Source organism: Heterodontus francisci, chromosome 2, assembly GCF_036365525.1.
Source record: "Heterodontus francisci isolate sHetFra1 chromosome 2, sHetFra1.hap1, whole genome shotgun sequence".
NCBI lineage: Eukaryota > Metazoa > Chordata > Chondrichthyes > Heterodontiformes > Heterodontidae > Heterodontus > Heterodontus francisci.
Window position 1 is genome coordinate 181,723,192 of NC_090372.1, and position 16,656 is coordinate 181,739,847.

The 16,656-nt window shown below is 38.7% G+C and overlaps 1 protein-coding gene across 2 annotated transcripts in view; it reads right to left on the reverse strand.

Annotated features, from left to right (window-relative positions):
- Positions 1-7,504: 7,504 nt before the first annotated feature.
- LOC137349152 (kinesin-1 heavy chain) overlaps positions 7,505-16,656 on the reverse strand; it is a 140,929-nt gene continuing 131,777 nt past the window's right edge. For both annotated transcript variants that reach the window (XM_068014575.1, XM_068014565.1), the window contains one exon: positions 7,505-10,358. In XM_068014575.1, the coding sequence (XP_067870676.1) occupies positions 10,352-10,358 (7 nt within the window). In that variant the 3' untranslated portion in view covers positions 7,505-10,351. The remainder of the gene's footprint in view (positions 10,359-16,656) is intronic.

Here is a 16,656-nt window from a genome sequence, read left to right on the forward strand (position 1 = left end):
GGTCAAGGGTTGTTTTTGCGATTGGAAGACTGTGATCAGTGGTGTACTGCAGGGATCAGTGCAGGGATCCTTGCTGTTTGTAGTGTACATTAATGATTTAGACGTGAATATAGGAAGTATGATCAGAAATTTCGCAGATGACACGAAAATTGGTGGTGACATAAATAGTGAGGAGGAAAGCCTTGGATTACAGGGCGATATAGATGGGCTGGTAAGATGGGCAGAGCAATGGCAAATGGAATTTAATCCTGAGAAGTGTGAGGTGATGCATTTTGGGAGGACTGACAAGGCAAGGGAATATACGATGGATGATAGGACCCTAGGAAGTACAGAGGTGTACTTGTCCATAGATCACCGAAGGCAGCAGCACAGGCAGATAAGGTGGTTGGGTAGGCATATGGGATACTTGCCTTTATTAGCCAAGGCATAGAATATAAGAGTCGGGAGGTTATGATGGAGCTATATTAAACACTAGTTAGGCCACAGCTGGAGTACTGTGTACAGTTCTGGGCACCACACTATAGGAAGGATGTGATTGCATTGGAAAGCGTACAGAGGAGATTCACCAGGATGTTGCCTGGGCTGGAGCATTTCAGCTATGAAGAGAGACTGGATAGGCTAGGGTTGTTTTCCTTACAGCAGAGAAGGCTGAAGGGGGACCTGATTGAGGTATTATGAGGGGCATAGCTAGGATAGATGGGAAGAAACTTTTTCCCTTAGCGGAGGTGTCAATAACCAAGGAGCATAGATTTAAGGTAAGGAGGTTTAGAGGGGATTTGAGGAAAAATATTTTCACCCAGAGGGTGGTTGGAATCTGGAACACACTGCCTGAAGGGGTGGTACAGGCAGGAACACTCATAACATTTAAGAAGTATTTAGATGAGCACTTGAAACACCATAGCATACAAGGCTATGGGCCCAGTGCTGAAAATTGGGATTTAGGATAGGTGCTTGATGGCTGGCATGGACATAGTGGGCCAAAGGGCCTGTATCTGTGCTGTATAACTCCATGACTCTAAAGTGGATAACGTCACATTTTTCCACATTATGTTCCATCCGCCATGTTCTTACCCATTTACCTAGCCTGTCTAAATCCTCTTCGCATCCTCCTCATAACTCACATTCCCACCCAGTTTTGTGTCATCATAATACATTTGGTCCCCACATCCAATTCATTGATATAGATTGTGAATAGCTGGGACTCAAGCACTGATCCTTGCGGTATCCCACTATTCACAGGCTGCCAACCTGAGGCTGACCCATTTATCCCTACTCTGTTTTCTGTTCGTTAACCAATTCTCAATCCATGCCAATATATTAGCCCCAATCCCATGTGCTGTAGTTTTGCTTACTAACCTCCTGTGTGGGACCTTATTGAAAGCCTTCTGAAATCCAAATACACCACATCCACCGGTTCCCTTTTATCTATTCTGATAGTTACATCCTCAAAAACTCTAACTGGATTGTTCAAATGATTTCTCTTTCATAAATCCATGTTGACTGTGCCCAATCTTACCATTGTCCAGTTATCGCATCCTTTATAATTGATTCCAGCATTTTCCCTACTACTGATGTCAAGCTAACAGGTCTGTAGTTCTCCATTTTCTCTCTCCCTCCTTTCTTAAATAGTGGGGTTATATTTGCTACCTTCCAATCTGCAGGAACCGTTCCAGAATCTATAGAATTTTGGAAGATGACCACCAACGCATCCACTATCTCTACAGCCACCTCTTTCAACACTCTGGGATGTAGATCATCAGGATCAGGGGATTTACCAACTTTCAGTCCCATTAATTTCTCCAAAACTACTTTTTTTTACTAATACTAATTTCTTTTAGTTCCTCATTCTCTCTCGTCCTTTGGTTCATCTGGTATTCCTGGGAGGTTTTTTGGTATCTTCTTCCATGTAGACAGACAGAGTATTTGTTTAGTTTCTCTGGCATTTCCTTATTCCCCATTATAAATTCTCCTGTCTCTGCCTGTAGTGGACCAACATTCGTCTTTGCTAATCTTTTCCTTTTTACATACCTATAGAATGTTTAGTCTGTTTTTATGTTTCTTGCTAGTTTAGCTTCATATTCTATTTTCTCTATCAGTTCCTTGGTCCTCCTTTGCTGAATTCTAAAATGTGCTCCGAATTATCAGGCTTACTACTTTTATGGCAACTTTATAAGCCTCTTCCTCTGATCCAATGCAATCTTTACCTTCTCGTTAGGCATGGTAGGATCACCTTTCCTGCTGAGTTTTTGTGCCTCAAAGGAATGTAAATTTGGTGTAAACCATGTATTAATTATTTAAATGCTAGCGATTGCCTGTCTACCTTCATACCTTTTAATGTAGTTGCCCAATCTACTCCAGCCAATTTGCCCCTCATGCCTTTATTTATTTATGTTTATTTAGAGATACAGCACTGAAACAGGCCCTTCGGCCCACCGAGTCTGTGCCGACCAAGAACCACCCATTTCTACTAACCCTACAGTAATCCCATATTCCCTACCACCTACCTACACCAGGGGCAATTTACAATGGTCAATTTACCTATCACCTGCAAGTCTTTGGTGGGAGGAAACCGGAGCACCCGACGAAAACCCACACGGTCACAGGGAGAACTTGCAAACTCCGCACAGGCAGCACCCAGAATTGAACCCAGGTCCCTGGAGCTGAGAGGCTGCGGTGCTAACCACTGTGCCACGCACACACGCCTACTGTAGTTGCCTTTGTTGAGATTTAAAACCCTAGTTTCGGATTGAACTAAATCACTTTCGAACTTAATGCAAAATTCTATATTATGGCCACTCTTCCCTACATGCTCTTGTACAAGGTTATTAGCCCTTTCTCATTGCACAATACTAGATCAAAAATAACCCATTCTTTAGTTGGTTCAACATACTATTCTAGAAAACCATCTTGTATTCATTCCAGGAATTTGTCCTCTGCAGCATTAATGCTAATTAGGTTTACCCAGTCTATATATAGATTGGAATCCTCCATGACTACTGTATATTGAATATGCATATTCTCTAGAGATTATAAGAATGAGAGGTGATCTCATTGGAATATATAAGAGGGCTCGATAGGGTAGAGGCTGCTTCTCCTGGCTGGAGAATTTAGAACACAGGATCAGTCTCAGATTAAGGGATCAACCATTTAGGACAGAGATGAGAAATTTCTTCAGTCAATGGGTTGTGAATCTTTGAAATCCTCAACCCTAGAGGGCTATGAATACACAGTTGATAAGCATATTTGAGACTGAGATTGATAGATTTCTGGGAATCAAGGGATATGGCAATAGTGAAGTAATGTAGAGTCGATGTAGCTGTTCAGCTATTTTCTTATTGTAAGGCAGAGAAGGCTCTAGGGGCTGTATAGCCTACTCCTGCACCTACTTCGTATGTCAGACGTTTGATACTGACAGCATCAGGTACTTCAATAATGCTGATGTGTGTTTGTAGACAGGTCTAACCCAGGAGGGTGTGATAAACTGCAATTCTCAGTTCAGTGCATAATACATGACCTTTATCCAGGAACCAATTTTACCTTGTGCTAGATGCCAGTGAACTTTACCCTACAGGACAAAATGATCATACCTTGTGCATGAAATATTATGGTCTAGCTCATACAATCCAGGTGGTCTTTTATAACCAAATGATCTAAAATTCAATTCTTAGGACAACTTGCTTTCCTTTATTTCAACCTCATAATACAGCATCTAAACATTGTGACTATAACTGACACTAGTTGGAGGCTCAAGATCCCATTCCTGCTTCTGGCAATGACTTCAGCTCTTTGAAGAAGCTGCCAAAGGGCAGGTTCCTGGCTGGAAACGGTGACCTCAAATGAGGGAGGATCAGGATGGATTTGTAGATATAATAGTATTACTGGCTATGTGGTAATAGGCTGCAATAGCACAGCTACTGAGGTTGAATGGGTCAGTTGATGATCCTAAAAAGAGAAATGTGTACACAGAATTGAATCAGTGTCAGTACTTCCAGTTTTAAAGCATGCAGGCAAGCAAATTTAGAATAGAATCCTCAGCTTCAGTAATGCTGACTGGTTTGTATTTTTTACCCTGGAACTCCATGCTTGAATCCCTCCAATAAGGTTTCCGCCTCTCCAACAGTAATAAAAAAAAATGACATCCTATGTGAAAGGTAAATCATCTCTCACCGCCCTTCTCAATCTGTCTGCAGCCATCGACACGATTGACCACACCATCTTCCTCCAGCATCTCTCCATCGTCGTCAAGTTGGGTGGGACTGGTTGGTTTCATTCTATCTATCCAGTCGTAGCCAGAGACTCACCTCCAATGGCTTTTCTTATCACTTCTTCAAATATATCTTGGACCAAGGATAGATCCTAGAGGGACATCCCCTATTTCTCATCTACATGCTGTCCCTCGGCACAACATCCAAAAACACAGCACCTGTTACTATATGAATGCCAATGACACCCAGCTCTACATCACAATCACTGTCTCTTGTCAGACTGCTTGTCTGACATCCAGTACTAGATGAATAGAAATTTCCTCCAACTAAATACTGGGAAGACTAATGGCATTGTCTTTGGTCTCCAACACAAATCCCGTTCCCAAGCCACCGACTCTATCTCATGCCCTGGCAACTGAGTTTGAACCAGATTATTGTTATGAAAGTGACTGTTCCATTAAAAAATATATTTTTTTCATATATAAAGGCATTCATAGTTAAGCTAAATAAACATTAGATCAGTTTTTTTTTTAAATCAAGAGGACAGTGAGGGAACCGGATTGACAATAGTGTTGCTGTCAGTCACATGGCTCAGGCTAGGCTTCGAACAGAAACCCTGGCAACAGGGGCAAAAAAGTGGCAAGCACTCCTTTGATTGGACAAGCCCAGTAGCAGGCAGAACACACCTGGGATGGGCAGAAAAACTCACCAAGCTTTTTGGTTGTTAGTCAGCATGTGTGTGAGATATCTTCTGGAAGGAGATAAAAGTCAAGTCTGTGCAGAAAAAAGGAGGGAATTCGAAGAAAAACAGAAGACCACAACCCAGCAATTCCCTAAAAGATTCTGTGAAGTTCACTGTGTCAATTTGTCTTGTTTCCTGTATTTCAAGAAGGCCTGCGAAATTACATTTTGCCACCGCCTGAAAATAACTAATTTTGGAAGATTCTAAACATCCTGTCTACGTGCACTCAGAGGCTAGATTATGCGCAGTTTGGTACAGCGTCTCATATCTGCTATTTTTTCAGGGGTGGGCAAGTGATCTGCCCAGGGTGTGTTTTGTCTGTCTGTAATAGAGCTCTGACCTAAAAATCCTTTTTTCAAAAATTATTTTGGTTAACCAGTGTATAAATGCGTGTGAGAAAGGACCAAGGTAAAAAGGGACTTTAAAATTTGGTTAAGATAGAAAGGGGACGTTTTAAAATTTAATGTTGGATTTTTAAAAATTTGATCTGTGATATTGTTTTACTCCATTACTAGTTAAGACTTGTTTTATAATGAACAGTTAATTTTTTTGTTCAGTAAAGAAATCTGGTTAGTGTGTTCTATTCTGGGGAAATTAGAGTATCTGATCGCCTGTTTCAGCAAGTGGGAAAACTTTCAAGAATATGTTGTGACCTGTGGAGAAGTGGGACTGAATTAACAGTGCACTCCGCCAGCCTCAGTCATAATACTATTCATAACCTTGGTGTCATGTGACCCCCCAAATGACTGACCACATATCCACAACCTTCACTAAGACCACATTTTCACCTCGAACACTGCCTGACTCTACCCCACCCTCATATCAGCTGAAACACTCAACTGTGCTTTTATTACCTCTAAACTTCACTATTCTAATGCAGCCCTCGCCAGCCTCTACCATGTACCAGCCTATCCTCTGTCAATGTGAGGTCATCCAAAACTCTGCTGCCTGTGTCCCAACTTGCACCAAACCCCATTCACCCCTCACCCTATTATCCCTGACCTACGCTTCCAGTTAAGCAACACCTCAATTTTAATATTCTCATCCTTACTTTCAAGTCCCTCCATGGCCCCACTCCTCCCCATCTCTAATCTCCACCAGACCAGATATCTGTTCTCCTCCAATTCTGGCCTCCTGAGCATTCCCAAATTTAATCGCTCTACTATTGGAGGCTATGCCTTCAGCTGCCAAAGTTCCAAGGTCTGGAATTCCTTCCCTAAACACCTCTGCCTCACTTTCCTCCTTTAAGACACTCCTTAAAACCAATCTCTTTGACCAAGCTTTTGGTCATCTGACCTAATATTGCCTTACGTGATTGTCAAAATTTATTTGATTAACGCTCCTGTGAAGCACCTCGGGACATTACACTACTTTAAAAACACTATATAAAGTTGTCGTTGTAGCTTTTCAGACACTGATGCTCAAGCAACATACACAACACTGCAAAATAAAATACTCAAAACACTCAGCTGGTCAATTCCTCACTTTCGTTTAATTTTCAGCAATGTTTCTTTGAGGTAATTAACAGATGAAGTTTGTCCAGTATAGTTACTATGCAATCCTGTTATACCATGTCTTCTGCAGTAATGCTTAGTTATTGAACACAAGTCACAACGGACACTGCATTCTTGTACAACTTTACTTACAACTTACAGGACTGTCTGCATTGTTACTTTGTTCTAATTGATTAAAAAACCTTGCTTAAAGATTTAGTGATATCAGGAATCTAGCTAATCAGTGGTCGAATAATCTTTCCAAATGCTTGTACTATTTCCCTCATCAAATTGGCCACTGTTGAAAGCTGTCAGTCTAACAAAAGCCACTGCAGGGTCCTCCTAGCAGATGATTTTTTTAAGTGGGGGGGGGGGGGGGGGAGAAAGAGGAGAGCAGGAAAACAAAATGCAACTTTACCCAACAGCAAACTTGAAAAGTTTTACAATAAAATACAGAATACTCTACAAAGATTATGGTATGTCAGTCACTTTAGTTATCTGTTCTATGCTATTAGTTTTTCGAGTGGAAAAGGACACAATTTCATGACAGTTACAAACACAATTAAAAATTTAACCATTTGTAATGTTTGGTTTTAAAATATACCCATTTGTCAAAACGTTCCACTAATAAATTAAAACAGAGCCTAATTCTAACAATTACAAATTAATTGACAAATCTCAGTCAAAACAATGTGAGGTATAAATGTTTGCACTCAACCTGTATGTAGTGTTATGAAGGATGAATTAGTCCATGCCTCAAAAATAACTCACTTTCATTATGGTATCAGTTTTAACAAACTTTCAAGTCACGAGAGTAATAGCTACCATTGGTATACTTTGATTCGCAAACAGTGGAGCTAAACCCTAACTAGAATTTTCATTAACTGGACTGAACATTTTCCATATGCACCTTCCGTCAGACAACTTGGTGCAAATGGCCAGTGGTAGACTGTACATTATACCAGTTTGCATGGATATACCTTTTTTTTGGTACTTTATAATTAAGCAATCATTAGGGGTATGTTGGATTCAGCAGTTTTATGAAAAACGTTGCTACTCAAAAGTTCACTGAATTCCCAGACAAAAGTCATATTTATTTAAACACAAATACATTTACAGCATGCAGTCAGTCAAAACTAAATGATGGCTTAACAAAAACAGAATTTTATGTGCCTTCTGCTGTCCGACTTATTCTGCACCATATTCCACAGGCGGAAACCTTAGTGTCATCTCATGTCAAATTTAGAACTATTACAGTAATTACCTCAGCATTGTTTAAATTATGCAAATAATTTAGTTGATCACCATGAATAAATACAAGGTTTTTAATTCAATCGCGTTTATGCTTTAAAACCATTCATTTCTACAAGATCTGAGGAACAAGTTCACAATAAGCACTTGAAGAGTACACAGCAATGCAATCAGGATAGCAGGCATTTACTATTCAATAAATGAGAATAAATTTGTATTCAACAACTAGTGTGCAGTCCTGTCCAGATGATTTGCCATGGCAACTCTGTGCAATTTTAAATGTGATGTGCAAAGAAAACTGCATCAAGAAATGGGGCCTTAAAACAGTAATGTCTCCAGTGCAGTGACTGCACCTACTGGCCAATAGACAGTGTTAGGCATGTACTTGACCTAATATGAACAGAAAGTCTAATAAAAGTAAATATACAAAATTAGGTTGTTTGTACAATTGTCAAGATAATATAATTACAAAAGCAATTAAGCTTCATCTTAGATAATAAGCCGAATCTTATGCTCCAACTATTTTCCTTTTTTCAAAACCACATGGTGTATGGCATTGTTCTTAGAAATAAAGATAATTAAATTTAAAGATGTTTATATCAATCCTATTAATGCAGCATCAGTAAGGCCTTTCATCAGATGCACTGATACACCAACTGGTTGATCAGTGTCAAGAACAACATATCTAAGTGTGATCGACCTTGAAATTAAAAGGCTTCAGATATAATTGATCTCCAATAGTGGTTGAAGTATATTCAGCACTATGTTTATCTCAGAGTTGCTTTATTGGCTGATTCGTTGGTTAGGCTCCAGGAAGTGAGAGAAGTGAAAAATAGAGTTGAAAAAATTAGGAGGCTGAAGGATACAGTACACAATGCCAAAAATAATCACCTGTGTTTTAAAAAGTACATTAATGAGTCATTTATCCAGCTGCACAAAAACATCTATACTACCTGCCAATTTGGCTATTTACTAATTTGTAAAGTGCATTTTCTTTTGCACATGAATGAATTCAGTTATTCATACATCCAATAATCTTAGCCATTACCTGTCACAAGGCTTGATCCATTAAGTTTAGGATAAACTGAACAGAACAGCCTTTTGCCTATAGTTGCATATATCACTCCACAAGTAATCCTAATTGAACTGACAAGCAGAGGCCTGAATTTTTGTGAAATTATAAATGGCATGCAAGATTGAGACATTTTAGGAGCTGTACCACTTAAAGATATGCCTCAAAAATGTTTACATCAGGTTTATAGTTAGACCATTGGGTCCTTGGTGACACTTCACTGAAATGCTGTTCACCATCACATATTGCTTTCTCATTTCTTCCAACAAATGAATCTCACCCAGTTATCTGATCTTGTGCATTATTCTCATCGGGGGCCATTTATTCAGTTTGTCGCCTTTTCCCACTTATGTTAATAGCCTTTTATGCTGTAAATATGTTTTCTAGGTAATTGTGAGATTAGAAACAGAGTTACCTTTTGTGGATAATGTGTGTTTTTAAAAGACAAATTAGCTCAACATCAGTATTTTACTTTTCTAGTAGTCTCAGTTATGGTAAAATGGTACTTTATAAATTTGCACCGGCTTCCATTTGTGAGCCATTTTGCATTTTATTGGTTATCATTGAACAAGGTGATTAATAGCACATACTAAGCATTTTAAAAAAACACGCGAGATGAGGGCAAAACTTTCAAGCAATTTATCACCATCAAAACTTTTAAAATTAATCTTGAGTTTTTGCACTTCAACTGAAATCCATTATAAAACCAGTAAAAGTGCAACGTCCTTTAACTCAAATACGCTTTTTAAATAATGCTGTATAATTAGCCCAAGGGTGAAATACTGATCCTTGGTTTACCACAAAAAGCAATGGCAAGAATCTGGACAAGATATGCTGTTGTGTGTTCCAACTCAAAATATAATGCCTTTTGATTTTCCCTCATCCTATTACGGTCAGCCAATGTGTTTTAGCGTTTTTCCCATAACCTTTGTTGGACAATGCCACAATATAGTCATGTTAAGCAGTCTCAAACATTCCTGGATTTTGTTAGCAGATTTTTATTCTGTGCTACCCTAGCTCTCTGCTCTAACCACATACTGTCATGAATGTACCTTCAGTATTCAAATTGTACTACTCCTCTTTATCTCAAACCAAAAAAAAAAAAAATCAATTTCAAGAAAAACTTCAAGTACTATCTTAATTTACACAAGGGTGATAGCTGCGTTCCTCCAAATCATTTTTCACTGTAAAACAAGCTCATCAAATCTACTTGGCGACATTGTTTCACAAGTCCTAAAACAATGAAATGTACACAAATTAGGCTTCAACGCTTCTGCTAAAGTTTTCCTGCAACGACGTACATTCAACTTGGCACAGTGCAGACTAAATTTAAGACATGAAAGACAATGTACTGTGCAATGGAGCTACACATTAAATCACGTAGTTATTTGCCAGACACCTACATTGCACTCTTGTTTTACAAGGTGATCAGTAAGGAGATTCTGCCAGAGGTGGAGCTGTACAGGCCAGTTTTAAAAAAAAATTTTCAAAAATAATCCTGTGAAAAGTCTTAGTTGGAGAGTTCACACTGCTTTGGAATGATGGGTTGTTTGGATGATGTCTGCTTCTCTTTGATTATGTTGTTGCTTTAGCAGCTGTAAAGAAAAAAGAAATCAGCATTCAAAAATAAAACTAAGCACTAACCAATTCACTTTGCCCCTTGTAAAAAGTTACTCTTCACGATATAAATATCACAACAGTATTGCAGAACCTAAACAGCAAATTTTAGTAAAAAACAGACAAATCTGGAACAAATATCCCCCTTAAAAGGAACTGTGGGGGAGGTAAGAGAATCAAGGGAGACAAGGTAAACAAGATGGAGATTAAGAATTGGGGAACTATAACGGAAGATCTTGCTTTTAAAATAGGCTCATTAGATTTAAATTCAACTACATTAAAATATTTTTTTTAAACACTAAAACATGAAAGTGGAATGATTTGTCTCTAGAACATATCCTGCATCAAACTAAGATTGGTCAGTCTAAAGATGGAGAAAGTTTAAACAAAAACATGGTGAGGGAACCCCATAAACTACTCAACCACAGAAAGGATATAAAAAGCAAAATACTGTGGATGCTGGAAATCTAAACGGATATATTGGTTTTGGAAGGAATATTACCAGGAATCCAAGGGTTAGATTATAAAGGAGAAATTACAAACTAGGCTTGGAATATAGAAGGGTAAGGTTCGATTTGATTGAAGTTTTTAGGCTTTTGAAAAGAATAAAGTAAATAGAAAGGAGCCTTTTTTTTCCTGTTGGTGGCAGAGTCTAGAACAAGGGGACATGCCTTAAAATCAGAGACATGACTTTCACGAGAAAAGTTAGGAAATATTTCTTCATACAAAGGGTGGTAGAAGTGTGGAACTTCCTCCCACAACCAGTAAATGCTGACTCAATTAAATATCTTTAAATCGGAGATTGATAGATTTTTGCTAACCAAGGGTATAAAGTATATGGTACCAAGGAGGATGGATGGAGCTAGGACACAGCTCAGCCATGATCTCACTGAATGGTGAAACAGTCCCGATGGGTTGAATGGCCGACTCCTGTTTCCAGCATTTGCTCAACGAAGCAAGCAGTGAAACTAATTTACCTTCCCCTCCAGATGTTGACCACTGATTTGTACAAATCATGGAACGAAATGTATAACAAAACTGCAGTGAATTATGTGTTCAGTCAGAATTTTGAAATTTTTATACTAAATTTCTAGAAGTTTTTCTTTCAATTCATCGACTTAGAAAGATACTCTGAAATTCATTAAGTGTTATAAAAGTGCATGATGTACACAAGGAAATTAAAATCTTTTCTCATCATATTGTGACAGGATTCTGGGTTATATTCAGAAGACATATTTTCACCCAAAATACACAATAGGTCAGACCACCACCATAGTCTTGAGTAACACTTAATACATTAGGATGGCTACTGGCTAAATTAGCATCAATAACTTCTAAGCTTATCATTCTTAACCTAAGTGCTTTCCACATAGGAATATGATACATGGTCACCAAAGAAGTGAAACAGTAGTTTTTTCTATATACCATTAATAGGGTATTAAATCAGCGAAAGCAAAATTGTGCAGTATAACTGCAGCCAATCTGGCATCCGTTTGATATTACATTGGGTGTGAGGAGATCTGGAATTAATCTCCACACCAAAGAAGAAAAAAAACTTATACAATGTCAACATTTTAAAACTTTATTTGTTAAAGTTTGAACCCAGATAGTTCACTCATAACTTCTAGGATTTATAATTCTAAGAAAATAGCAAATACCCTGTTGATGCTTTCCTAACAGAAGTATAGATAGTTGGAGGTTTTTGAGGATAGCTGTATTTTTTTTTCTCATTGGAGAGCAGCGTAAACAGGCAGCATGTTAGTGCTGTTTCCTGTGCGATCCTAAAGGTAGGAACTTGCGTTAAACTGGCACTAAAAGTACAAATGTTAAATTATATGCTACAATTATACACAGCACGAAAAATCATAACTGGTGATCTTGGTATATAAAACGATAAAGCCCAGTTTTACAAAGAATTACTTGAAGGGTCACAGTACAAATGGGGTAGATGAAGAGACATGACTTGTGTTATATAATTCCGTTGGTCTACTACATGTATAAAACATCCCAGGTAAATTCTAAGAGATTATTTTAATTTAAATTATTTCAAATACACAGATGGGGAGCTATAGGACTAGGAAAAAAGCTTGGGGAAGGGAAATAACTATTGCTACGAGTGAGAGAATAGAGGAGATTATGTATTCACCTATTGTCATTTACATCTCTAAGGTCACCCGCATGATCCATGAATATCCAGAAGAGCAAGAAAGCGTAACAGTGATGTTAATGGAGTTTTTTTTTGAAAAAGAGCATTTTATTGAACAGGAGTGTGGGGAGGAGAGACAAAATCTTGAAGACAACCCTTCTTAAAAATAATCCATTTGCTCCAGGGCCAATACTTCAAAAGAACAATTCTTACCTCCACTGAGTGTAAATCCCTCCATGCCTGCTAGCATAGCAGGTATACTAGCTATTTAAACTGATTCACTCTTGCAAACACAACATTTGATTCATCCATATTATCACCACTCATATCACCTATTAATTGGATCCCTTTTGCAAATCAGTTCCACACATCTCCCTCTAAAAACAAGTTAGGCAACAGGTTGTGTTCTAGTAGTACATCTTTACGATTTTGCAAAACATACACTGCATTTACAAAACTTTTCAATTTACAAATATTCACTAAACCAAATTTGTTAATGTTGACCAGTCATATAATTCAGATTTGCATATCAACTGAAAGAGCTAAAAATTCACTCCTTTGATCTTGTAAGCACAAAGGAAATAAGTTAACTTGTTACAAGGCAGTTTTTACCAACAGCCATTATAAACAAGATAGTTTACTCGAACTGCATGAGGAAATTTTCAAAATATTTGCACTGAGAGACAATGGCCTCGATTTGTGGTCAGCAGTGAAGTGACAGCGCTTGCCTGTGACCTCGAAGAAACTGTCCACAAAGGTCGAGCAATCTCTGGCGTGGATTTTCCCCTTCCTGACATTAGTTTGATTCTTATGCCAAGTCAAGGGGATGTCCAGGTGTCTAGCAAACAGGAATGTTATCAAACAGATTAAGCAGCCAATCACACTGAATTATTCTCAGACTGCAGACCAGGAAGTAAAATGCACTGCAAAATGGTATTAAAAGGTGAAGCATAATCAGAGTAAAATAAATGATTGGGACAAGCACATGGCACTAAAGGTAGAAACTGAAATATCAAAAACTTTAAAAAAAAACTTTAAATGTGGATCATAATGTTGCTGCACAATAGAGGGGGAAGATCCAAGTTTGGGGACCTAGTGGGGTAGTGGTAATGTCACTGGACTAGTAATCTAGAGTCCAGGCTAATGCTCTGGGACACTGGTTCAAATCCCACCATGGCAGATGGTGAAATGTGAATTCAAATAAAAAATCTGGAATTAAAAGCTAGTCTAATGGTAACCATGATCCATTGTTGTAAAACCATCTGGTTCATGAATGTTTTTAAGGAAGGAAATCTGCCATCCTTACCTGGTCTGGCCTACATGTGACTCCAGGCTCACAGCAAGGTGGTTGACTCTTAAACGCCCTCTGAAATGGCCTTGCAAGCCAGTCAGTTCAATGGTCCACATCCCACAAAATAATAAAAGTTCAGGAAACCAGGATGTAGAAGTAGTTTGGGTAGAGATGAGAAATGTTAAAGGCAAGAAGTCACTCGTGGGAGTGGTGTACAGGCCCTCTAACAGCAATCATATGGTAGGTTGGGGTAGAAAGGAAGAAATAATGAGTGCGCGTCAGAAAGGTATGGTGATAATCATGCGGGATTTTAATCTACATATGGACTGGAAAAATCAGATGGGCAAAGAGAGCCTAGATGAGGATTTCATAGAATGTTTCCGGATAGTTTCTTAGAACAGCACGTTCTAGAGCCAGAGAGCAGGCGAGACAGGATTAAATTGATGACTTCATAGTGAAGGTGCGTCTAGGCAGCAGCGATCATATGATTGAATTTTACATTCAGTTTGAGGGAGAGAAGAGTGGGTCTAAGACTAGCATTTTAAACTTAAATAAAGGCATGTATGAGGGCATGAAAGCAGAGCTATCAAAAGTGAACTGACAAAGTAGGTTAAGGGATAGGTCAATAGAGATGCAGTGGCAGACATTTAAGGGGATATTTCAAAATACAAAGAATAGATACATTCCAATGAGAAAGAAAAATTCTAAGGGGAGGACCCACCATTCGTGGTTAACTGAAAAAGTTAAAGATAGGATCAAACTTAAAGAAAAAGCATATAATTGTGCAAAGATAGGTGGTAGGTCAGAAGATTGGACGGAATATAAAAAGCAGCAAAGACTGACTGAAAGATTAATAAGGAGGGAAAGATTAGAGTATGAAAGCTGGCTAGAAATATAAAAACAGATAGTAAGAGTTTATTTACATATTTAAAAAAGAAAAGTTAACAAAGTGAGCATTGGTCCTATAGAAAGTGAGTCTGGGGAATTAATAAGGGAAAATAAGGAGATGGCAGATGAAGTGAACCAGTATTTTGCATCAGTCTTCACCACAGAGGATACAAGTAACATTCCAGAAATAACTAAATTAGGAAATGGAAGGGAGGGAAGAACTCAAGAAAATTACAAATCGCCAGGGAAGTGGTACTGAGCAAATTGTTGGAGCTGCAGGCTGACATCCCCAGGTCCTGATGGACTTCATCCTAGGGTCTTAAAAGAAGTGGCTAGTGACATTGTTGGTGCATTGGTTTTAATTTTCCAAAATTCCCAAGATTCGGGGAAGGTTCCATTAGATTGGAAAATAGCCAATGTAACTCTTTATTCAAAAAGGGAGGGAGACAGGCAGCAGGAAACTACAGGCCAGTTAGTTTAACATCTGTCATAGGGAAAATATTAGAGGCCATTAGTAAAGATATTATAACAGGGCACTTAGAAAAATTCAAGGTAATCAGCTAGTCAACATGGTTTTGTGAAAGGGAAAATCATGTTTAACCAATTTTTTGGAGTTCTTTGAAGTAGTAACATGTGCTGTGGATAAAGGGGAACTGGTGGATGTACTGTACTTAGATTTCCAGAAGGCATTTGAGAAGGTGCCACATCAAAGGTTATTGTGGAAAATAAAAGTTCATGGTGTCGGGGGTAATATTTTGGCATGGATAGAAGATTGGCACACTAACAATAAACAGAGAGTAAGCATAAATGGGTCATTTTCTGCTTGGCAGGATGTAACAAGTGGTGTGCCGCAGGGATCAGTCCTGGGGCCTCAACTTTTTACAATTTATATAAATGACATGGATGAAAGTACCAAAGGTATGGTTGCTATATTTGCTGATGACACAAAGATAGGCAGGAAAGTAAGTTGTGAAGAGGCCAAAAGGAGGCTACAAAGGGATATTGACAGGTTAAGTGAGTAGGCAAAGATCTGGCAAATGGAGTATAATGAAAAAATGTGAAATTGTCCATTTTGGCAGGAAGAATAAAAAAAGCATTTAACTAAATGGAGAGAGATTGCAGAGCTGAGATTGAGAGAGATCTGGGTGTCCTCGTGCATGAATCACAAAAGGTTAGTATACAGGTACAGCAAGTAACTAGGAAAGCTTGAGAGGGGAAATTGAATACAAAAGTAGGGAGGTTATGCTTCAGTTATACAGGGCATTGGTGAGACCACATCTGCAGTACTGTGTACAATATTGTTCTCTTTATTTAAGGAAGGATGGAAATGTATTGGAAGTAGTTCAGAGAAGATTTACCAGACTAATACCTGGAATGGGCAGGTTGCCTAATGAGGAAAGGCTGGACAGGCTAGGCTTGTATCTGCTGGAGTTTAGAAGAGTAAATGCAACTTGATTGAAACATAAGGTTTGACAGGTCTTGACAGTGTGGATGTGGAAAGGATGTTTCCTCTTGTGGGAGAATCTAGAGCTAGGGTCACTGTTTAAAAATAAGGGTCACCCATTTAAGAGAGAGACGAGGAGAATTTTTTTCTCTGAGGGTTATGAGTCTTTGGAACACTCTTCCTCCAAAGGTGGCGGAAGCAGTCTTTGAATATGTTTAAGGCAGAGGTAGATAGATTCTATTTTTTAATTCATTCATGGGATGTGGGCATTGCTGGCAAGGCCAGCATTTATTACCCATCCCTTATTGCCCTCGAGAAGGTGGTGGCGAGCTGCCTCCTTGAACCCCTGCAGTCCATGTGAGGTAGGTATACCCATAGTGCTGTTAAGAAGGGAGTTCCAGGATTTTGACCCAGCGATAAGCAAGAGGATGAAAGGTTATCGGGGGTAGGCGGGAATGTGGAGCAATCAGTTCAGCCATGATCTTGTTGAATGGCAAAGCAGGCTCG